Source organism: Thermobia domestica, chromosome 13 (assembly GCF_964235325.1).
Source record: "Thermobia domestica chromosome 13, izTheDome1.hap1.1, whole genome shotgun sequence".
NCBI lineage: Eukaryota > Metazoa > Arthropoda > Insecta > Zygentoma > Lepismatidae > Thermobia > Thermobia domestica.
This window is the reverse complement of record NC_137466.1, coordinates 155,213,542-155,240,182: the sequence shown is the minus strand read 5'-3', so window position 1 is coordinate 155,240,182 and position 26,641 is coordinate 155,213,542. Positions and strand designations below refer to the sequence as shown.

Genomic DNA, 26,641 nt, shown 5'->3' with positions numbered 1-26,641 from the left:
GTGCATTTGAAACGGGGCTGTAGTAGTAACCTTGTTTTTTCAATGCGCGCATCAATGTTGCGAATTGAAAAATAGATTCCTACCCTCCTTTGAGACAAGCGAATTGTCGCGGAAACCCAGACAGTGGAAGTTCGGGAAACAGCAAGGTTGGACAAAGGAAGAAAAGTGCAAATTCCGCAACAAAAAAAAAAAAAAAAAAAAAAAAAAAAAAAAAAAAAGGGGGGGGGGGCACGGCAAAATACAATGCTGACAAGTGATGTATAGAAAGAGACTTGCCACAATAGGAAACAAATGAAGGCAACCAATGGGGTGAACAGTGTTGCCAACTGCAATGAAAAGTACATGTTTTGCAAAGAGCACTATATGAAGTGAGTGCAATATTCAGTGTCATGTAGAACATAAGATATGACGTGTATAATCAGTGGCACAATCTAACAAAAGAAATAGAAAAAACAGAAGTACGAAAAATATGGAAAAGACGAAGTTGGCCATAATGCGCCACACTTGATCACGAGCTGTACATATTAGAATGAACAAAACAAGAAAGCACTAACTATGCAGGAAACCGACGTACCTAGAGTCGAAAAGAAAAACTAGTTCCAAAGTTGGCAACACTTGTCATGAAAATCCCGTCAATTCTAATATAGTTAGGTCACTCGCTTCACAAAAAGAAAATTCCGGCAATAGGCATTACTCGGAATGCATCAATGCTGGAGTGATTGAGGCAATGTCAAGTCGGGGAACATGAAATGGTTGGGTTGAGCCAACAACCGATAATAGAAGTAGTGAACATTATGTCATGGTTGGGTCGTATGTGGGAATATACAGAGTGTTCCACCAAACTTTGTGACCTGAAAGATTCGAAACGAACAAAAATGTGACGCATCCAGTTGTGCAGGAATGTACCAAAGTCAGGGGGTGATAAAAGTCTGTAAGAAGCAAGTGCCCACAGGATCCCCATGAACCAACTTCAAACTTTCAAATGGCAACAGGGACCGAGTGGTACCTCTTTCGATAGATAATGGAATGTGCAACAATACCTATAGGAAACATTTACTATATGAAGCATAGTTTTCAAAATGGCCGCCACAAATATATGTTGTGTCTTAACATGGCATCGAACATTGTGATCTCAAATTGCTACGAAGCGAAAAGAGATGTTGCAAATCCAATTGCACAGGAATGTACTCATGTCGAGGGCCAAGAAAAGTTTGTAAGCAGCAAGTCCCCCAGGGTCCCCATCATGAGGCTCGAGGGGTCAAACGCAACATTTCAAGTGGGAACAAGGGGTGGATGATATTTCTTTTGATAGATGCAACGCCACCTATAAGAAACATTTGCTATATGAAGCACGGGTTTCAAAATGGCCGCCAAAAATGCACGTTGTTCTTGTCACCGAGCAGATATTTTTGGCGGCCATTTTGACTTTTTGTCAACTCTTCCGAATATTAAGGCCTTCCCAAATACAATCGCAAACATGTGGAAGATTGATTTAAGCGTATTTTATGCCAACGTGTTTTGGCCAAGTTTGGCAGAAAGAAACCTAACTGATGTTGTGCTACTTGTTGATTCTTGGACAGTGAACAAAGACACCAACTTGCTCTACGAGCATGTACCATCCGGAGTGAATTTCAAAGTTGAGCTGATCCCTCCTGGTTGTACGGATCTGATACAACTACTTGATGTTTATTTTTTTAGACCATACAAGAACTTTCTACGCTACGTTCCAGAGTTTGTGCTATCAGATAGTCACTTTAACATTTGGTCCCGCGAGAATTTTCTGAAACTTCAAGCCTTAACCCATTACCAGTTTACGGCATGTTTATTCAAGCCTTTGATTATGTATGCTTTCTACAGGTGTAGATATGTGATAGAAGGACCACCAAAGATTCCGACACCTCTAGAGTACTGTTGCGAGACATTTACAGGTGATCATTGTACTATGTGTGACGGATTGGCAGTATTCCGCTGTGCTCACTGCAAATATATCTTCTGTTTAGACCATTGTCTCATCGAACAATTGCACGTACAATGTTGACGAGCATGCACAAATGATGCGAAGGCTAATGCCTGTTGCCGGAATTTTCTTTTTGTGAAGCGAGTGACCTAACTATACTAGAATTGACGGGATTTTCATGACAAGTGTTGCCAACTTTGGAACTAGATTTCTTTTCCACTATAGGTACGTCGGTTTCCTGCATAGTTAGTGCTTTCTTGTTTTGTTCATTCTAATATGTACAGCTCGTGATCAAATGTGGCGCATTATGGCCAACTTCGTCTTTTCCATATTTTTCGTACTTCTGTTTTTTCTATTCTCTTTTGTTAGATTGTACCACTGATTATACACGTCATATCTTATGTTCTACATGACACTGAATATTGCACTCACTTCATATAGTGCTCTTTGCAAAACATGTTGTTTTCATTGCAGTTGGCAACACTGTTAACCCCACTGGTGGCCTTCATTTGTTTCCTATTATGGCAAGTCTCTTTCTATACATCACTTGTCAGCATTGTATTTTTCCGTGCTCCCCTTTTTTGCGGAATTTGCACTTTTCCCCCCTTGTCCAACCTCGATGTTTCCCGAACTTCCACTCCTTATATTTCTTTAACCTATTGCTATGGGCAGCTATTTTTTGGGGAATGCTCATCTCTGTTACAGCTCTTTCAATTGGTATAGGTCACATCTTTCACTGCAACTATCTTTTTCGGGAGGTTCCCTTGTGAGTCTATCTTAGTGCATACTTCAACAAACATTTCAAACTGCTACTTGGCATCAGTTATAGGGGGGAGTGCCAATCATTATTGAACGAACTAAATATAATCTTAAAATATATATATATATACTGCTTTGGTCAATTGGAGTTTTATTAGCAATATTGAATTTTCCAAAGCTGCAATTAATAATTTACAAAGGGAAAATGAGTATCTACATAATGAGCTCGATATGTTGGCCCTCTGTTACACACATTAGAGAAGCTAATCACCTGAAAATCGTGATAGATGTTTCATCGTCTGTGGGCTGCTGTGCGGAATCACTGCACATGGTTTATCGTTCTTTTCCTTAAACTCTGTCATCAATTTTTGACAAGAAAATGTGACAGATGCACGCTGGGGATGCAATGAGTTGAATTATTGGGTGTCACATACTTCGTCCACCATAGAACAAGAAGACTTGGATACTCTCCTCCAGCTCAAACTCATTGTTACCTGCAACGAAAGCAATAAAACAAACAAAAACAACATTGTGATTTCCCTATACTCTTTCAGAATTACCTGCACATGGGTCGTTCAGAGTACAAGGTAATCAAGTGACATTACCAAAGTTGTGAAGAAAAAGAGACAAAGTTTGTACGGTAGCTTAAGTAAATGAAAAAGTTAATATATATATTTTTTTTTCACACTGTACCGAGTTATTTACGATATCTGAACTTGAAACTCTTAAGCTCTGAAAGGAAGTTCCGATACAGATCTTAAAAGATTAAATATGTCCATAATGACCAAAAGTAGACTTGATCCCTTTGTGCACTGAGCATTCCGCTGCCATATTTGAACACCATGGCTCTTTCATTCTGAAAAGAAATATTTTGTATTTTTTATTAGCTTTACGTCCTTACTTCATACAAAAGTTTAAACGTGGGACATTAAAATGAGCTTAGGATTTTACGCTTGTTGTTTCGTGATTATTTTATTAATTTAACATGTTATTAGTTTAAAATGTTAAACTAATAATTATTAGTTGAAAATGTGATTATTTTATTTTTCTCCTTTTCATACACATCATGAATAATAATAATAATAATAATAATAAAAGATAAATCCACAATATACAGCAGAGGAAGATGGGGAGGACCAACAGAGTCAATTCACATACATGACTATTTCGGAACTACAAGAATATACGGATAATGCTACTGGTTCTGGGCCATTTAAGGCAAGTGCTACACAATTAAGAATCAGAGATTGTAAATATTTAGCGTCTAAACAACTTTCAACATCAGATTTAAATATTACCTATACTTTTGTCGTTTCTATTTGTATATTTTATTATTATAATGTCATATTTTATTATAAATAAGATAGGATGTGTCATTGGTACTTTCAAAAGACATTATGAACTTTTATATTAATTAAATGAAAATGTGATAATAGAAGTTAAAGACTGTAGAAACTAGAGTACGTTTACATGTAACTTATTATTCTGTAGCGTAATTCAACGTAGTCATCCATGGCATAATTATGAATTGAAATTTTATTATTAATAAAGTAAGTAAATAATGAAATACCATATCGAATCACTGTAAATGATGATAATATTAATTCTATTTGTTTAACTGATCACTCTTGTTATTTGTTAATCTCTATCAGATACTGCACTTTTTATTCTTCGTTCATCATAACATTAATGTTTATAAGACCGAGCTTTGTTCCATACACTTCATGTACGAAAAATGTTTTGTATATTTTGCTACTTTTTTCCGTGATAGTTGTTTGTCTCACTATATTATTACTTTTATCAAAATCTCTTCTGAATTAATTTTTCTTCAAACTCTAAACCTAACTAAATCACGTCACCAAATCCGAAAATGATAAAATTTCCGCATTTAATGAAAATTGTTATGTTATAATGTGATATCCCATTTCAATACGTTATATTATAACGTTATACGATAATATAGTAAACCACGTTTTGTCTTTAACAGAATCGAACATTGCTAACAAAATTTTCGTTCACTATATATTTCCAGATAACCTACTTTAATATATAAATAAACCCTTTAAATACGTACAGTGTATATACTGAGATAAATTAAAATCTTTTACGTATTTTATTCAATGACAGTATTTATTTCTGATACGAGTTAATGCACGAGAAACTTACAACAAAAAGGAAAATTGCACGATTGTTTCCTTTATTTTTTTCCAATAGTCAAGTAAGATTTTTTGCAGTCACTCTCTTTCTTTTGGCTTTCTAGTATTTGATCTATTGTACGTACTGTATTATGTTTCTTGTTTCATGATGCTAGACTGGTTATGCAGTGAGTTGCTGGCATTTGAAAATTGCTCTAAAAATTGGATTTTAAATAGTGGTCGGAAGAAAACCTGCAGTGTGGGGCTGCAGTCGAAGCGACGGAGAGTCTACCTGTAAAGTAGCACGTCCCACAGCTTATGTTGATTATCATATGGTCACATGAGATCAGGTTGCTCGAGTGAAACCGTTGATAAGGGACCATACCACTTTAGCACGACGTAATGATGGTCCGCTGATGAGTGTAAATGTGTAATATAGTAAGATAAAATCCAACCATCATGTGAAAGTCGAACCAAATGAGCTCCAGCCGGGAATAGAAATCAAATTCCGAATTCTTTGGAGTTGTTCCAAATACCAAGCATATTAGCTCATATGGTCTGAGATCGAAAATGTCATACCAAGGCTAGCGCTCTATCAACGACCCGCTCCGCTCATATGTCAGCAGAATAATCTAAAGTTGTGATTACTAATTCTAACCCATCATAAGAAGCCACGATTTCATGACCTTAGAACCTTACAGTACTGTTCAAGAGAACATCTGATGATTAATATGTATGTTTACTTCGAAATTCAAACTTACTGTTACGAGTTGCAATTTTAATGCTCTATCACTCTATTTCAGATGGATTGGAGGAAATACATAACGACTGTGTTTGAAAATGTGAACATAACGTTGGATTTGAATAATGAAGTTCTACTAGTCAACCATTTTCTCTATTTGTGGCGGTTGGGATCGATTCTGTCATCAGAGCCTATGGCAACTATTGGTAGGTAGTGTAGCAATAATAATAATAATAATAATAATAATAATAATAATAATAATAATAATAATAATAATAATAATAATAATAATAATAATAATAACTTACGTAAACAGAAGAATATTCCCAGCCATAATCCATGCATAATCCATACACGCTTCCATCCATAACAGGCATACAAGCTCGCAAACAAGAAGACCTAAAGAACTGTGACAATAGCTAAGCAAATCAAATAACCGAAGCTAATAGAGAGCTGGAAAAGAAAGATAGATATAAAAGAATAATGGGAGTAGCAAAACAAGAGATAAAGATACAAGGCGATCACATCAGTCAAGCAGGGACAAAAGACGACAATGGTTAAGTGCTGTAGAACTAGAAGTTGTCCAGGACAGATAGATAGGGTATTTTAAGAGGTATCTAAATGAGGAGAATCAGCTCGTATATGAAGACGGAGTGGCTACAGATAGAGAGATGGAAAAGATAAGCAGTATAGCAGTGGAAACGCAATTAGAAATATGCCAAGCAGTAAAACTGGGTGCTCATCAAATCCCCGTAGTTGTTTGGGGTACTCTGGGACTTCATGAAAAATTGCGGAAATAGGAGAAAATACCGAATGAATAGAGAAATAGTATATATTAGTACCGATTTATAGAGATAAAAGTGATATGTAAGACCGGAAATTACAGGGAAATTAAATTAATGCCTCATACCATGAAGATCTGAAAATGAGTAGTTTGATTTCATGCCAGGAAGAGGAACAATCTTTATATTGGGCAGGTGATGGAACGATATAGGGAAATGCAACTCGTTTTCATATACCTGGAAAAGGCGCACAACACAATGCTAGGACAAGAAGTATGGCAATGTATGAGATTATGGAGGTTTTTGAAAAAAAAAATATACGACTGGTAAAAGACACGTGTGAGGTAGCAAAGACAAAAGTGAAGAGTATGACAGAAGGATTCCATGTATAAGTTGGTCTGCACCCGGGATCATGTCTTAGCATATATTTGTTCAATTTGGTAATGGATGTTTTGACGAGAGAGGTAAAGAGTAGAGTACCATAGAGTATACTCTTTGCATATGATGTTATATGCGAAACATTCAAAGATAAGACAGAGAAGAAATTGGAAAAGTGTTGGAAGAGAGAGGCATGAAGATAGTAGAACAGCTACATAGTATATGGCACTCAACAAAGACGACGGAAACTTGGTACAACCACAAGGAGAGAGACTACTTACTTTTTACCTTTAAATTTAAGTATATTGGATTATACCTTCACCAGCATGGTTGATTACATACAAAAGTCCCACACAGAAAACAATTTGGCTGGCTAAACTGGAAAAGAATGAGCAGGGTGTTATTTGACAAGAAAATAAGTTGCAGGTTAAAAGGTCGTATATATATATATATATATATATATATATATATATATATATATATATATATATAACGGTAATAAGACCGGTAATTGTGTATAGTATTGAAATTGATCTGCGTGGTGGTAAGATTGGCGTGTGATGTGACGAGAAAGGATAGAATAACGAACGGTTATACAAAGGGTGTTCAAAAAGTTTTACATAGTGGTCTCTGTTTTTTTATTTGTTGCAGGAGGAGAGTGAAATTTTTTGTAAGCATACTTGGAACATTTAGCTATACACTGATCCTACTCAATGTAGCCTCCATCAGCTGTGACGCATCTGGTCCAACGTTCTTTCCATGATGTAAATGCACTTTGGTAAAATTATGTGGATTGACTTTTACACTATCGCTTGACACAGGAAATAAGATCTTTCTCACTATCAAACCACGCAGGTGGCAGAGGACCAAAGAGAAAAAATCAGACGGAGCCAAGTCCGGACTGTAGGGAGGATGAGGAACGATTTTCCAACACATTTTCGTGATTTTCTCCTGCGTCACAAGGGCTGTATAGGATTTGGCATTGTCATGTTGTCGTCTGATGAGCTTACCCTGAAGCTGTAGTCTGTGGGTCTTCATAGCATGTTGCAGCTTGTCCAATGACACACAGTAACGGTCCTTGTTAATTGTGAAGCCATGTTCCAAAAAATCAATGAAAATTACACTAAAATGATTCCAGAACATCACTCACTACCGTCGATGTTCTACCGCATCGTGGATTGTCCAGTAGAGAGAAATCACCTTCTTTAAACCTCTGCAACCACCGCTGGATATTGCTGCGATCCAATGTGTCCTCCCCATAAACACGAAGCAACTTCCTGTGAATCGATGTGGCAGAGTCATCGCCAGTCTTGAAGAGGAACTCCCATCACCGACCGCTGTCGCAACCTGACATCTACTTCACGGTCTATTATGGCTCACCTGTAAATAAAAGAAAATACTTTAGCAACTTATAGCTAAACGTTCCAAGTATGTTCACAAAAAGTTCATTCTCCTCCTGCAACAAATAAAAAAATAGAAACCACTGTGCAAAACTTTTTGAACACTCTTCGTATAAGAGGCACTGTTAAGTTGGAACACTTGAGTAAAAGTTTTAAGAATAGAGGCTGAGATGGTTTGGACATAATTGGATAGTTGGAAGTAAAAGGTAGGAGCGGAAGATCAAAATGAGATGGAAATAAATGATTTGAGGGAAAGAGGATGAACAATAGTGGAGGACAGTGGATGAAAAGAATACAAGACGGGAACGGACCCAATATAAACATAAGAAATAGAAAATACAAATAAGAAGTAAATGAGAAGAAGAAGGAAGAAGAAGAAGTAAAAAGTATATAAGGACAAAGTCCGCTTCGCCTCGCGGTCTGAAACAACCAGACCATCTGAGGTATATATTAACACAAAATATTAGTTAAATATGCACGTCATGTGTTATGGAGGGATTAAGGACGTTATATTCTGACTGATTGATTACTTTCGTATTCTGATCCAGGTAATCGGATTCAGAATTCATTGAGAATCGAATACCCCCTTCTAAAACAGAGAAGTTGGTACCCGGTTGCAGAACTCAGAATCGATACCAGGTTCGAGATTCAAGAATCAAGTACCTGGGTCTAGAACCGAGAATTGAGTACCCGAATTTGAATCCCAGAATCGAAAACACAAAACCGAGAACTGGACACCGTGAAGAGTGTCCAAATTCCGAAGAAGAAATACAAATTTGAATTTGTACCTGTTTAACTGAGTACTTTTCTATCTCTAAAACTGATATGGCAGAGCAAAACATACAAAGTAAAATAGGATTCAAAAGGCTATTAGAATCTAGTAAAAGTATTGACTATAATTATTTCTTGCTTCAAATGCATTAAACTAAGTTAGAGGTCTATTTAAGTTTCCTAGCGCTGAATTGACAACAAACGAATCTGAATGTTCATCCATAAGAACGGATAAAATCGTTGAAATAGGTTAATATTTAATTAAAAACTATATTATTCTCACAAGTTAGGATCAACTCAAAGTAAGCATGACGATACGCACAAAACTGAATTATTTTAAACGAAATTTAATTCATGTTATTTAAAAAGTCATTAAAATGAATGCACTGTCTCTGTAATAAAAGTACTAAATTTTAGTTTTGTTCGTCTGTACTTTTTATTTTAACACGGGTCGTTTTCTTTTAATTGCAGAGACATTTATATGGTGGAAAATTGTGGAAATGTTAATACCACATACAAATAGAGCTATGAGGGATTTAAGAACCAAATACGTTGAATCGCTGACTGGGCAAATTCCTCAAAGCAGGTACAGTTGTTGAATAGTTATCCATTAACTGTAATCATACATGTAAATGTGCAGTAGGCTAATTAGACACGATCCAGTCATCGCGTGCAATGTATTTCAATATTATCCTCTTTTATATTGATTTGTCTCATTTTTTAAATCTATCTTTACTGAGTAGTGTCTATGAGTTTCCGTATTGTATGCGATATAATAGTGGAAAATATTATCATGTCTAACTGGCTTTAGAAAAGAATTTTGATTCAGAATACAAATAGCTTTATATTGATTTTCTGTATTCGATATTTGCTTTCTGTGAGACTTCGACTTAGAGTCTTCGACTTCCCCGGAGGTTGGACTGAATCTAGCCAACTAATGTTTCTATCAAATCTCTGATACCTACACTTCGCTGGCCATTAAGAAGACTCTTCATAGCATTGCATGACGTGACAAGAAAGTTCTATTCTTCCTCCAAAGTAGGAAAGGACATTTAGCCGTGCTGGGCTACTGTAAAAGAAGAGAATTAGCAGAAAATTGATCGGGAATTATTCTGTATTAGTGATTTTCTACGAAAAGTAGTCCGTAAGACTTAAAAATTGCTGACTCTTGCCCATCTTCTATAGAAAGTATTTTTTTTTTTAATATTGTTGTAGTTGTTCCCCTTTCCTCTTTTGTGGCAATTTCTTGCAGGGCTTTTGTTTGTTACATAGCTGATTGTCTTGTATCATGGAGTGTTTATTTCTTTATTTTATTAATATTATTTAGAACAAGATCCTGGGATGAATATTCGGATCCAATATTCATAACGAGGAACTACATAATTTATACTGTTTAGCGAACATTGTTAGGGTCATTAAATCTAGGGAGCTCAGGTGGGCAGGTCATGTAGCAAGAATGGAAGAAAGTAGGAACACTTTCAAAGATTTAACTATAGCCCAGTCGGAAAACGACCATTAGGAAGACCTAGGCGTAGATGGGAGGACAATATTAAGATGGATCTTACAGAAATAGGAATACAAAGTAGAAACTGGATCCAGTTGGCTAAGGACAGAAGTCAATAGAGAGCTTTAATGAACGCGGCAATAAACTTCCGGGCTCCATAGGCCATAGAGTTAGTTAGTTATATTATTACTTCATTCAGTTGTAGAGAGCTTCTATAATGTTCGTAGGAATGTTCTTGTTTTGACCTGTCCAAAAAGATTGTAGGGATGCATGATCTTGCTGCAAATTTATAGTTAATGTCCTTCATATTGTCTTGTAATTTAGTAATTTGTTTTTCCTTATATGTCTCTTCTATTGTTTGGTTTTGATTCTGTTTTCATAGCCATGGCCTTAGTTGATCTGCTTTTGGGGGCCGCAGTAGCTCATTGACCCAACAAGTTTTGAGACTAGCACGTGCTCGTTTGTTGTACTTAGTCCCGGATTCAATTCTTCATGGGAGAGCCTTGAGAATTTTACCTACTTTCGATGTTTCTATGTTCGTATCTCTATCCAATGAAGTAAAAATAGTGATAACTAGAGATATTAAGTTACTGAGGAACATTCAGTAAATCAGTCAACTTCTAAAAGAAAAATGGTATAGCGTTCCCTTCTAGTGTGTGGAGTCACTGGTTCGATCCCACCTTGCGCCAACTGAATTTTAGGGTGAATAAACATCGTGTCCTTGTGTTTTCTCTGAGTTCACTCGTTTCCTCTCACTTACTTCATTGTACCATTTCGTTCATTTTCATCATCGCTCCTTTAGCCAATACGGGTAGCCATGGGACGTAAAACTCAGACTTCGATCTGTTTTTACGGGTTGTCTTATATTATTCAGTACGAACAACATGGATCAACGTACTTACTATAAGTTGGATCTATTTATTTAAGTTTACTTGTATCTTTTAGCAAATAAGTTACTTATATATATATATATATATATATATATATATATATATAGATGTAGATATATATAAAAAAAATTGTAATTTTTAGATGTATTATATAATAATTAAAAATGAATTTATATTTGGATTTATGATTATACTGCAAATATAGATATAGGTAGGCAATTTGATTAAATAGCTAATTTAACTAATTATTATCAAACCTTACTGAATGTCTGAGATCTAACAGTTTTACTATTGCTTGATGTTGTGTTTTGAACTTAGGAAATATTCCATTGAATATATTAAATTTATTAAAATGATTTTAAATGTTTTGAAGTTTACCTGCATATTTTAGCAAATAAACTAACCACATACATATTAAAAATTTTTAGATGCAGGCCTGAAGATGTTAATTATGCATGTTCTTTTTATTATTATTACTTTGCTTGAAGATCTTCAAGTTGCTTAAATTTCATTCATGTTTCGATTATACATAAAGATTTTCCTCCAGAACATCCGCATAAACATTTATATTTGTATACTGTACGCTTTACAAATTGTAAGCCTATTTAACGTTATTTTAAAATTTATATTTTTTCTTTTATCCATAAAATGAATGTTTTCCACATTGTTTAGTATCGGATAAAATATGCACTGTGTATAATTTAGCTCTACTTAATCTCATACGATATATAAATGTTCTATTTCTGTAATTGACACAGACACTGAGGTCTAACAAAGTTTGCTTGTGAAAAATATGTTTCCTGTCAGTTATGATGTAAAGCTTGAAACAAACAAGAGACCAAATTCTGAAAAGGGTGTAGACTGTTAATATTTGCATCTGTTTGATCAAAGTTAGGTGTTTATTTTGCGATAACTTATTGGCTAAATCTACTAAATCAAATTTATGAAAATAGATTTCATTCATATTTAGGAAAAGCTTTTAAAACGCCCTTGTTAGTATATGATGTGAAAAATTTGTTTCTACCTTGTTTTAGGCGAAAATCAAAATTTATTCCATTTATTATTATTTTCAAAAGTTCTCAGAAGTAAATGTCACAAGCAAAACCTGTGTTCATCACTCAGGGCATTTCTTCATTAATCCGTAAAAAAAAAAAAAAAAAAAAAAAAAAAAAAAAAAAAAAAGGTCTTTGTGCACGTGATCCTGGGTTTTTATTCACGTAGGAAGAGAACAAAAAATTCAATTTCACAATCATTCACTGTCATTACTCATCCGTCTCATTTAGCTTAAAGGGTGTGGTACGTTATATTAAGAAACAAAATTGTTTTGGTGTGACATCACTGAAACATTACCGGTCTTCGATTTAGATAATTACAAAAAACGAGGAGAGAATTTCCTCCAAAACTCACCGAACCCACAATGGTTCCTGTACCACGATCTGCCTTACGATAGCTGACTGCTCACAATCACAACTTTACAATACTTCTGGACCATCAATATGGAACCACCTATCCATCTCTGAACCATTGATTCTTTTCTCTTATTTCTATATCTTTACACTCCTCATTGGACACCTAAATTTTAATGCTAACCACGAAAATGAATATAATAAGAAATGAAGTAAGAAATGACGACATTATCAACTTATTAATTATCTTGTGATGTAAAACTGTGTTAGAACAGAAATTCTTATGTATAATACTTCTTTATCTTCAGATCAATGTTTTGTGCCAGTGTTGTTAATGAGATTATGGGGATGGCTGTGAGTTACTTCTATGTGTCTCCAGAATACATGTTCTCTTCAACAAAGTATAAGGTATGTGCGTTATTATTATACAATCTTATAGTCACTAGAATATGTCTGTTAAACATATCGTTCATGAGTAGAAAAGTGGTACAAATGAAAAGTTATCCTTATTGAGTTATGGTTTTGAAAAGGATTCTAATGAATAGAAGTGCTTCGTGCAAAACATTGTAGTTGAAGGTATACATTCCGTCCAATTCTCCTTCCTCCAAGGAGTATTTGCATCTTTTGTCCGTCCCTATTAACTGAAGCAGTGCAAATATTCAAATCGCTCTTCTGAAAAGTTGATGTCTTTCTGAGTTGTGTAAATTTTCTATTAAAGAAGCGAACAGGATTACGGTAAATGACGTTACTATTAAAGTAAAGACATTTTACTAAAGAAATCCCGTAATGTAACGTAACTTCTTCATGTTAAAAATATACCTAAAAATCAAAACATTGGAAATATAATAAAACTTCATAGTTTGGAATTTTTAAAATTTATTCTGATCAACTTAGATGATATAATTGCCAAACTGCAAAGATTATCCAATAATATTATTCACTAATATAATATAAATTTCTCTTCCTTCTCAATTTCTTGTTGACTCACGTAAACTGTTCTGATTTTTTTTTTAAAGTTTAATATCCAACGATCATGCTGCGAAACTAAGGGAGATGATGTTCCTGATAATGAACGAAATGCTAGAATGAAAGAAGTGAAGGCAAACGGGGAAACCCCGAGAAAAGTCGCACGCACCTTGGTTTTCACCATAATCCACTTGATAAGAGCTGGAATCGAACCAAGGACTCCGTAAATTATAGTAACTCAATAATGTTTCATATACAAACCACTATGGCATCATTATCTTGTCTTATTGTAGGTGCAAGTGATGATGAACGATATACTAGCTGCCTTTGATGATCTGGTGCATCAACTAACGTGGATGGATAAGAAAACAAAGAAGGCCACTCTAGAAAAGGCAAGAGCTATGAAAACATATGTCGCCTATCCTGATTGGTTCCTTGAACCAGGAAAATTAGACGAGTACTTTGAAGGGGTAGGTAGCTGACGTATTGATTTTGGTAATTCATACTTTAAGTGATACAATATGACATAACTGACTCTATTAATTACAACTGAAATATATCCAAATTAGTATTTTCGTTGAACATCCTCTTAACTTTGATATTGATGCTTGTATCTTTTGTTGCACATATTCTTATCGTAAATTCAACTTTATTTTAAGCTAAAATTAATATTCACTTTCAATTATACATTTTTACAGAAAATGTTACAGCATACATATCAGTATAACTAAAATTATTACCTAGAAAATGTCTAGCTCTATCAACACATTAACTGAAATTAAGTCATAAATTAAGATAATAGAATAATTGACTTTGGTGAAGGAGAATTTTGTAGGTTAAAAGAGAACTAAGTCTGTAAGTCATTTATGATATCATATAGTTAGTTAACCTACTGCTCAATAGTTAGGGATTCCTTGAAAATGCTTACTATTTGGATTATTACATAGCCCTATGCAGCATTTTGTAAAATGTTTCGTTGTAAAATTTTAATTCGGATTTTCCACTTAGTATTTTAACCGGTATTTAAATAATAAAGCTGAATGAATATTTGAACTGGATGAAATAAAAAAAAATGTTTGTTTGGCAATGTTTAACATCTTCTTTGAGTACTAAAGCTATATAAGACGTGAACCTGCAGTTTAAGGTGGAATCCGAACCACCGTAATGTGTTAAATATCCACCCAACGAGGCTGAATCCCTAACCTAGGGCTGTGCGACATCGAAATTTCGATATCGACATTAGATATTTTTCTGATGTAGATATCGAGTAGATATATCGATATCGACAATATCGGATACCTATATCGACAATATCGATACCGAATACCGGTATCGACAATATAGAATATCGATATCGACAATATCGATATTGAATATTGACAATATAGAATATCGATATCGACAACATTGATATCGAATATCGAGAACATTGAATATCGATATCGACAACATCAAATATGGATGTCCAACCTATTGATTGGTCTTGAATACTAATGTTGATATAGACAATCTGGTCTCAAAACGTTTCACTGGGGGATACCGCATAATACTTGTTAGTCACAGAAACCAGGCTGTTTCTTCTAATTCACCAGTCTTTCCTCCGAAAAAAAATTCATTTAATTGTCTTTCCTAGCTATCATATTATATTAGCCATCATTGCGGAAATAATGAGAGTGAAATATTGTGACATAGAATATATGTGTGCTTTATTTGTGTAGGTATGTATTTCATGTGTGGGCATTTGCGAATGTGCACGTGTGCCCGTGTGCTTTTGAGAGAAAATGAAAGAGAAACACAGAGAGAGAGAGGAAGTTCTTTCTATAACATAACAACATAACACATGCGTCGTATTTTCAAGCTCACGCACATTCATCCAAATGTCGGGAAAATTCCATCCAAAAATACCTATCAACTTTGGCCCCCTCTGGAGTGGCCCTTGGTAAGCACCAGGCCCGTATCCACGGGGGACAAGGGGGGCCGGTCCCCCCCTAAACTTTGGCTGGCCCCCATAAAATTTCACGGTAGGCTTGCAAATGAACTATTATATGGTGATGAAGTCTAATATGATTGGGTCGGGCCCCTCTAACTTCTACCGGGCTCCCTTAAATTTTTGGGCTGGCTACGGGCCTGGTAAGCACACAATCCAAATGCATCTCGAAAAATACTACAGGGTATAAGAAATGAGTGTACCATGTTTTGTTTTGATAAACGGAATAGCTATGAGGGGAAAGGTTGTATACCAATACGCTCTGTACATACAAAACCGAACCTATGACCTGACCTGCAAAGAGTGCATTATATATATATATATAATGCACTCTTTGCAGGTCAGGTGCTACAGTTGTGTTGGGACAAGCCCACGTTATCCACCAACACCCCCACCCATGCACTTTTGTTCTTTATTCCGTTCTTACGGTGTCACAATATATCTTCTCGCTTGTTTTAAGGATATATCTCCTAACCATATACCTCATAGTATTTTTCAAGATATATTTTAATTATGTACTTATACCAGTGTGCGACTTACCAGGTAGGATGAGGGGGAAATCCACCTCTGAAGAATTGGATGTCTCCAATAAGTTTTTAACTTTCTCATGTTAAATTTCTCGGATGTGCACTTCATTCCCCCCTTAAAATGTCCTTTAATTAGCACACTGATTCCTACCGGCTCTGATGTCGCTTCAAGGCGCACAACTTCAGAATAGAGCTAGTTTGGAAGATACATTTGCGACTTATCCCCAAATTCCCTCTCCACATGTCACGGAACAATATGCGTGATAACTATTGAAACTCTTGCTTTAAAAAAATGAAATCTTTGAGTTTTACGTCCCACGGTTATGCCGGTAAGGCTAAAGGAGACGGTGATTATGAGAAATGAGTGAAATGGTGGAATGAAGAAAGTGGGAGGAAACGGGAGAACCCTGAGAAAACCCACGAGCACGTTGTTTGTCCACCACAAAGTCCACATGGCGCGAGCTGGGATCGAACCAGGGACCTCAAGCACCGGAGGTGAACGCTCAAAAACTCTTGCTTTAGTTCACAGAGGGAATGTGGTACTATTCTTGATATAAGGTTAAATAGTACTGTTTTTATCTTTTCTATATTATGTTCTATTTACAAGTTAGGTCATAGGTTCGGTTTCGAACGTACAGAGCGTATTGGTATATAACCTTTCCACTCATAGCTAATTCTGTCTATCAAAACAAAACTTGGTTCGTTCATTTCTTATCGCCTATAGTATTTTTCGAGATATATTTGGATTCTGTGCTTTTACCCAGAACTACTCCAGAGAAGGCCAAAGTTGATGAGAGGGATTTCTGGAAGGAATTTTCCCGACATTCTCCCAATTTTCCCTGTTCAGATACGTTATGGGCCCCGAAACATAGCATATCTGGAAAGCATGTTTCAAGCTGAAGAGAATGAACTATAATGATCTTTCTAATGAACAGTGTTCGTGCAATAGCTATTTCATTGCGAGTCTGCAATTTTCTTTATACTAAGAGGATTAATGGGCCCCAAGGACTTACTCCGTTGCCGATGGCACCTAACTTTTTTGTGCATGAACATATCTTTGTTATGTTTATCGAATAGACTAGGTTTGATTTGAATGTCCGGATGACACGTTTATGTCCTTTCCTTGTAAGAATTTACGATAATCGGCATAGCAGTTATAATTGCTTATTGCGTTCTTTCTGTTGCTATCAGCAAATTTTGAGGTGCCCGATATGTAATGAGTTCCCTTCTCCTGCAATTAAGTTTGCTTTAATTTACTCATTACCAAGCTCTTTTCTGGTAATAAGCATCGGTGTGAAGTAAACAGCATTTTTTTTTTTTAAGTCAAGCTATTTCACTAGCTAGGCCTATTTTATATTTATACATTCTACATTTTTACTTAAAATAAATAATAATAAAATAAATGAAAAATGAATGTAATGTGGATGTTCACTTTCCTTCGGACTGTGTAAATGTATCACTGACTGGTGGTCGCGAACCTACTGGGCCCGGTGTAGGTATGCTACCAACAATCACCGATCCATTCACCAACCAAGTTGTCACCGGAAAATGGAACTCAAATTTGCCCAAAGAAGATAATTCCCGAGCCTCTTCAATCACAACTCCCAGCTCGGCATCCAGGCCTGCAGTCCGTCATCCGCAACACCTCGTGAAAAAGATTGCAAACCACAAACTACCGATACAGGATGTCCACCTCCCAGTTATGCTGACAATGAGGACTACGGAAAATCTGATGTTTTGTGTGTGATGGCCCTAACAGAAAAAAAATCCACTATTTCCCAAAACAGAATTTCTTTTAGCCCAACGAAAAAATATTCAAACTGAGAATTTTGAAGAAAAACTGAAAATAAAATTTTCACAGTATTCGGTCGTCTCTTACGTCGGTCACACCAAGAAAACTTTTACTCGAAACTTGTGAAATCTCACTTTCCACTGAAAGTTAAAATACCTCTGATACTGCTCATGCATTTTCATCTTGACTACATATCTAGATTTTACTGTATATGTTATTCGAGATTACTACACATTGTAAATTCCCAATTCTACTTGAAAAGAAAATATTCAGATTACAATTTCTACATTTTATTAAAGAAAACCTTTTGTTTTGTTTATACAGATGCTACAGCTCTATCTTGAACAATACGAAGATTAAAAATAGTATTTTAATGCCTTTACAAGTTGATATTTGATTTTTAAGTTAAACAGGAAAAAAATCTGACAACATGTACGTAATGTTTCCATCTCATCAGAATTTCTTACTGAATAAAATTTTTCAACGAATATTACTAATGATAATAATATATGTTGACATCTGAGAACTATTATGATTCTCGACATATTGACTTTAAGCTGACATCAGTACACTTAATCAATTCTCTTGATACACAATTTAACACGGTGGTTGGTGGGCTAGAACTTCTCATTTTTACTATATCTTATTTTGCTACTTGTGCCTTTGAAAACAGTGACTCCAGCGACAGGATTTATACAATTTTGGTCACCTGCCTTCTGTGCACGGAACATTGTCACCTTTCTGTGTCTTTCGTTCTTAAATTTTCTTTTCACAGACATATAATAGCACAAAATTTGACTACCGGCACATATAGTAAACTTAACTTACACATATCCTAACCTAAACTAAGCTAATCTAAATTAACCTATAACATGAAAATATATCACTCATATAACACTCACATTTTATTTATAGCCCACATCACATCTGAAATCCAAAGACGTAAAGGATGTCAACTTTACTAATCCAATCAAACATAATAAAATTTTATTTCAGACAAAATTAATAAATATAGTATTAAATGTTTAAGTTGTATTCCTATTCACAAGACAGCATAATTTCCGCGAGTTATTGAAAAAAAAAATCTGTTGTCAGAAGTTACCATGATGCACGTTCAAAGTATATCTGTACCAGGTTATCACAGTAAATATAATACGTAACTGGGAATCGTACATGTTTCATTCGAATTTCCAACTACCAAGTCAAAAGAAATTTTAAAATTTTAAATTTATACTTTATGAGCAGTATTTTTGTTCTCAAAATCAATTATAGCTTCGAGTAAATTATTTTCTTTATAGAATTACATTATTGAAAAGTTGATACATAATGTTGGGATGAGATTTGCACTCATAAGGAGCGCAAACCTATCTATTGCGACAATCAAGTAATTTTTTTTTAGATTTCCCCCCCCCCCTTCCCTTCTTCCCCGACTAATCCGCGTAATATCCGGGCTTACACGACAAATAAATGTGATCGTAGTTTCTAAGGAAACTGGACTTTAGTTTTTAAAACTGCATGTTGATCTCATATACGACCATTTCACATAAGCAAGCCATTACTGTGTTCCAAACCAAAATTTTGAGGTTAAAAAAAAAAAGCACTAAACTACTGATTTCGTTGTATTTGTCAGTTTCACTGAATAGTAATAATCATTGCTTACTTACTTGTTTGATAAATTGCACCGACTTTTTATTTAAAAAATTGTCATGGTGCTCCAAAAAAAAGAAATTTTTTGCCTTATACTGACTGTCCTGGCATTCTATAGCAGTGTGGCTGCCACCAATCAGCTTCCCCACGAAATCTTGCTTTGGTACTCTGCTACACTGTCCATTGAGCGTTTCAAAGCCAAAATTTTCAACACTTCATCCAATTTAATCAGTCACTAAAACACGGTTTCCATCAACTTAACTAATTTTGGTGGTAATTTTCCAAATTTTCACAATTTATGGACGAGGAACTAAAATGCCTGTCCGATCTTCAACACAGCTTTTGTAGAAAGACAAAGAATGACAAGGAGAAGAGCTCTAATTGGCTCTCTGATGACGTAACAAAAGGATAACACCTTAAATCTCGATACATCAAAAGAAGCCGAATCAATGATGATATCTGGGATGAGCCTCAAACGAAACTGAGATTTCTCTGCTTCAATGAGAATTGCTACTTAAACAAAGAAATGTGCCAAAAGACATCATGGCCCAATTTCAAAATGAAATTTTTGAAGAAATTACAGAACTAAAATATTTGAGTTTTCTTGCGAAGTTTCCCTACGTTAAAATTTCCTTGAAAATAATACGACACCTATAAGAAATTACAAAATATACACCTTTGAACCCACATAACATGATAATAAGGACAAAATATGGAATATTGATAAAATATCAGGTTATATATACTTTTATAGACACTACTTAAGTATGGTATTATTTTGACCGAATATTAAAACTAAACCTAAAATATAATAATTATTTTAAAATAATTCTCAATTGTCTTTCCGAAGCTAAGCATGCATAGGAATACAAAGAGAGTTCCAAAATTTTACGGACTATGATACATTATACTTGAGTATAATGTAACAACATTCTGCTAATGCCTGCATTTAAAAAAATCGCAAATGAATGCATTTAAGAAATAAGGTTTATCAGAACACACGTTAAAAGTATGAAAGTTGCTGTAGCAACGTATCAATACTAAGCGCCGGCACATATTTATTTTGTAGAAAAAAATGCCTTTTACTAATTTTATGTCTGAAGAAAAAGAGATTATATCAGCAACTTGCAAATAATAATTAATAGACATATTATAATAGAGCTCCCCCGTCGTTTATGGTCAGGGTTAGGCCTATATGTACGCCAACTCCTTTGGCACGACAGATCCGGTTTCGATCCACGGATAGAACTCATGTGCTTCAGATCCCACGCTAAACTGTACGTCCACCTTATATAGTCTTGATACTGAAAAGAAGATAAGACTTCAATCCAAGTAATAATAATAATAATAATAATAATAATAATAATAATAATAATAATAATAATAATAATAATAATAATAATAATAATAGATTCTTACGTTTTATAACCTATTCTTTTTGTGCAAAGATTCTTGTTTCCTTGTCTGTTTACATTTAAGCAATATTAGCACTAGCATTTGATTCTTCATTCACAATCGCAATACAGCACAAACATTAACTGTAGTTAGGTTATTAAGTTGACTCGGTTAAGGAATGCAGCCATATTAATGATGAGAAATATTTTGGAAGGCATAGCTCCCCGGCTCTGCACTGGTTTGGCTCTTTCGTCGAAAGGGACATAATTTCTGCCCAATACAATTTTTACACAAAGTTTGGTTTGATTCGGTGAAGTGCAGCCGATAATATACAATATACAATAGCCGAAGTTAAATATACAATAGCCCTATTTACGTGAATTAAGTAGACGTAGAAACATCCCTACGTCACCGCCGATGTGAACTATCGTCAAAAGAAACCGAATTTTTAACCCATACTAATCCTTTGTAAATTTGGTTTCATTCTTTTAAGAAATGAAGTTTACAGCAAAGTTGGGGGGCATAGACCCCAAGCCCTACATTAATTTGACTCGTGGAACGGGTCGTTTTTCTGCCTCATACGAGTATCCTTCGGTTATGAAATGCAAATGCAGCTGCTATCGCGAACCAAAAAATCTTATATATATAAAGCAGAACCCGCTGAAATTTTTTCGAGACAGTGTAGAACACCCATATCGAATATCGAAAATATCAATATCGATTATATCGATATCGACGATATTGATATCGATATCGACGATACTAAATACCGATATCGACAATATCGATATCGATATATCGACGTCGATATTTTTGCGATATCGATTTTCGATATAAGCCGATATCGATATCGACTATATCGATATATCGACATATCGCACAGCCCTACCGTAACCACATGCACTGAATGGAAGCTATTGGCGTTAAGGCAAAGCTGAGCACGAATTTACATTTTAGAAGGTTCTGCTCAGCATGCCCATAAGAAATCCATATATTTCTTAAATAACATTTTATTTTAACGCAACGATGGTTTGTGACTTTTTATATATAAAAACTGAGTGTTTCAGATGCCCCTCATAAGATATGACCAAATGTAGTCAACCGTCAAGCCCGAAATCCCTTCCAAATGACTCTAAATATAGTTCAATTTTAAGATGTACTAGTAGGGAAAGAAGGCTCTGTCACTTCGTCTTGCGAGAAATGTCTACTGATCGTACAAGAGTGTAAAGAAGAAGAAGAAAAAAAGTAACCAGTTAACGAAAATATTTGCATGGACTCAAGTAATCTATGAGAAATTGATGTAGACTAGCGATACAACTTCTATCTGACCATTCTACAAACAACACTGCCGTTCCCTTTCTGAAAACTAAAGCTGTTACCATATATCTTTACTATTCTTCTATTTATTAACAATATACCAAATAAAGTAAAAATAATACGATACCCATAATATCTTTGCTTTTTCGCATTAAAATTTTGAACAATACGAAAATAGGACTAAAATCCAGCCACTTTTATTGACGTGGATTATGATATCAATTGTTAGTTCTTTGTGTTTATATATATATATATATATATATATATATATATATATATATATATATATATATATATATATATCACCGACCATTATATAATATTTTGACTAATGCTTCCTTTTTTTCTAGATGGTAGTTGACAAAGATTACTACCTGGTAACAATGCTCGACTATCTTAAACTAGCAATGTTGACACAATTACTGTCGCTGAGAAACGAAACTGAGATGGACAAGTAAGTAATTATATTTTCATTTGTAATTTGTCGTTATAATATGCTATTAATTATTATAATTTATTTAAGAAATTGGGGGCACGGTAGCTCACTGGTAGAGCGCTTACTTTTGGTCCATGGGGTCCCTGGTTCGAATTTGGCCAAGTAAGTTTTTGTGAGGGACATCTTGTCCGTGGGTTTTTATCGTAGTACTCCAGTTTCCTCCTACATTCTCGGCCATCAATTATTCCATCATCATTTGCTTACCTTCATCATCTGTCTCCTTAACCTAAAGGGCATAATAATTATTGTGGAACTTTAAATTTTATTTTATTTAAAAAAAATATTAGCTACTATCATTCATAGCTACTATTATATACAAGAGTAGAAGTGATACACTTATCATCACCCATGCCATCCTAATATAAGCAGAAATATGAGGTTCGGAGAAATTATTTATTCGTTCTGTCACAGAACCAAGAAATGACTTTTTTAAACATCTCCTAAGGGAGTAAAGAAAGATTCTGTTAAGAATTCAGTATCTCACGAATCTCTAAAGTTACGGAGATTACTCTTGGCATGTACTCTTTACTAAAAAATAAAGGATCACACGTTATTCAGCGTTTTGGAAGATTACGCTGCGAAGGAGGGTCATTTAATTTTCACAGTTCCCTCTCGTTATTGAGAAGGTTTCCATTGTGAAGATTTGCCTAAGTTGCAGGTGTAAAATTCGGTACATAAACTCTTAGTAATATATACAATTCCGCTTCTATGGAAGAAAAAGGGTTCGTTTTTATAAGATTTAAATTTCACTTTGCTTATTCAGATGCCCAACGTAGAATTCTTTTAATTTGAGATGTGAAATTAGGTATATGAACTGTTAATTAAGAATAAAGAAATATGTGTTTTAGTGCTTTCTAAAATTCTGCTCTTAAAGGGGAAAATCGGGATAATGTCTTTACGATTCAATCCCTTTCTTTATTCAGAAAGTACTGAATATGAGGATTCGTTTAAGTTAGAGATATGAAAATCAGTACGAATTTCTTAGCTAAAAATCAAGGAAATATTCAAATGTCTCTATATTTATATCTATAGTGAACTTGTGCTTCAGTATTTTCTCGAAAGTTTCACTGTTGAAGTGCGAGGGGGACAGAGTAATTTCTGTCCCCCTCCCAAATCTCCAAATTTTTAGTTTTATATATAAAGGTATTACACCTTATTAAACGGGCACTTCTGCTTTATATATAGTATAATTAGGAATAACCTTTTATTGGTTTAATACAAAGCAGTTTTTTATCAATTACATTTTTTTTTTAAAAAATAGCCTCTACTTACTGTAATTGTATTCCGTTTGTTTATTCCCCAAATTACAAGTTTTGTGTCTCAGAAACCTTTGTTTTGAATGTTGTAGGCGTAAGAAAATCTGCCGAGTCAGGTAGAACAAACTTCTTCAAAATCAAAACGATTAGTGTTGATTTACAAGCCAATTTCCTGAATTTTCGTCTTACAGTTCGAGATTTATCCCTGGAGAAAAATTAAATAAATAAATAAATAAATAAATAAATAAAGAGTCAGTACGGTGGCACTTTCCGCATAACAAAATAGATTTTAGTTTTACTGTCGAGTAGCCACCGTTATCATGTTACCCAGATTAAATCCTTCTGGATTTCAAACTGTGGGTGTCACTTCAAGACAATAACTTATTCCATTAAGATATTATATCTTGCTCGCCTTTAGAAACGAATTTCTGGATATGAGCTATCGTTCATCCTGATGTACACTGTAAAAAATTTCGCCTTAAATTTACTGAACGATTACCGTCAACTCTCGCTGCCAATCGATTACCCTCAATTTTACGGACCACTGTTTTTTCATAAAAATGGCAGACCGTATATTTAGAAGCAAAATAATATTGACCGTGTTTAGAAATAAATGTGGCAACGTATATTTTACGGTAATTTACCGTAATATTTAGGGGTCTTTTGTTTTTTAAAAAAAAGCACAGGTGTGTTATTACCGTAGAAGATTTACGGTAATTATCACATCGATTCTCTATCTAGAGGTCCTTGCCGGTCCAGCACGCGCTCTTGCTAGATCCAGTAAGAATTCTTGCTGGGCAATATATATTGACCCAATTTTCATCGAATTGCTGGAACTGTATGAGTACACACACCGGCTAGCAATCATTTTTGCTGGATGGTTAAGGACTAGTGTGTGGGGCCTTATCACTTCATATACAATAGAAAGCACTTTAAACAAATTCTGTGGAAGTTTTGATGTTATGATAAGGCCATCCTTAATGTGTAGAAGTATGTAGATTGATTAATGATACATGGGTTACAATTAAGTTAATTAACTTTGAAACTTTAGCATGTGTAAACTACTTCAAAATTAGTCTCACTAAAATGTTGTGATAAAAAAATTTCATAAATTTGATATGTCACATTTCCTATTCTTATTATTTGAAAAATAATCTTAATCTAAAATAACATATTACAAAATAGTTGTATGTTGCTGACGTAATCCAGCAAGTTTGTTCTATCTGTTTTCTAACTACTGTTTTGGAATACGCTTGGATACGAATGTGAAAAGACAATAAGAAAAATAAACTGAGAAAAGTCGACTGGATGTCATTAATGAAATTAACTCCTTAAAAGAAAGAAACTAAGGTTCACTTATTGAATCATGTGCTAGTATGTCGAAAAAGAGAAAAGGAGGGGAGGGAGAAAGAAAACAAAAAGATAAAACTAATTTTTGCTTAGAAGCATGACAAGTAGGAAACTGCCGTAAGTTATTAATCAAAATTCAAACGTGATACGCAAACCCAAACTCAAAATGCAAACGAGTGACGGCTGGGTGATGAAGTTTGTATCAATGTTTCTACAATTTTGGTGCACTCTATACTACCTATAAAAGAAATACAAGATAACGTTAAGTGCTAAATATTTTCAAACAAATGCTGAAAAAGGCGGATTTGAATGTTTCCTTAAGTTAAGATTTTATATTTTAATTTTTATTTAAAGATTAAAATTATTTCTCTAGAATCACGGATGTTTCACTGCTTCGTTTCAGCTGGGCTACAGCACCAACAGATGTGAATGCCTTTCACATTTTCCATGCAAATGCAATAAGTAAGTAACTTATTAAGAACAATTGCATTTTTGTATTTTGTATTAATTCTTTTGCCTTATTTCTAAATTTAAGAACATTCCGTTTTATCCCATATATATTCATGGTTGTAGATCTCAATACTAAAGAACTAATGGTCGGTATATGCGGGATCATTAACACCAAGTTATAATTAATTCTAAGTTTAAAGAATATACGAATGTACGTAGTAGGTGTATAACAAAATTAGAAATTTCCAAATATTATGATTTTACTTGAATTTTATTCTTAGTATTAATGTTATAACCTCATTTCATATGTTTGTATCCAACTTACTTAATTTTTGTAACACATGACGTGGTGTCAATATTTTGTTGCACCATCTTTCTTTTAGTGAGAACCTGAACATGTCTTGAGATACTTTCGTTCCACAATTTCTGGAATAGCCTCGTCATGTTGCCATACTTGCTGTAGATGACGTTTCAGTTGGAATGAGGTTGTTAGCCTTGTTCTTCAGCATATGCTTCATGGTTTCTATTAGATTAAGGTCTGGACTAGTTCCATGGGAAGCCCAGAGCTTTGATTTCTTGCCACTGCAGATGATTTGGTGATAATAAATTTGGAAATATAATACCGTGTATCCTGCATACAAATTTTATCATTTTCCAGATAACATTCCTTTATCTAAGGGATTAGACACCCAATTACAGTGGCGTGTCCTGAGGAACTGAATATGTTTACCGCA

General features: G+C 34.5%; 1 protein-coding gene across 1 annotated transcript in view; it reads left to right on the top strand.

The window, feature by feature from the left end:
• Positions 1–26,641, top strand: part of LOC145667826 (neprilysin-11-like) — a 124,036-nt gene that overhangs the window by 45,817 nt on the left and 51,578 nt on the right. The window contains exons 8-13 of the mRNA XM_081735258.1: positions 5,655–5,799; positions 9,396–9,510; positions 13,033–13,132; positions 13,984–14,160; positions 22,706–22,809; positions 25,831–25,919. Of these exons, the coding sequence (XP_081591384.1) occupies positions 5,655–5,799; positions 9,396–9,510; positions 13,033–13,132; positions 13,984–14,160; positions 22,706–22,809; positions 25,831–25,919 (730 nt within the window). The remainder of the gene's footprint in view (positions 1–5,654; positions 5,800–9,395; positions 9,511–13,032; positions 13,133–13,983; positions 14,161–22,705; positions 22,810–25,830; positions 25,920–26,641) is intronic.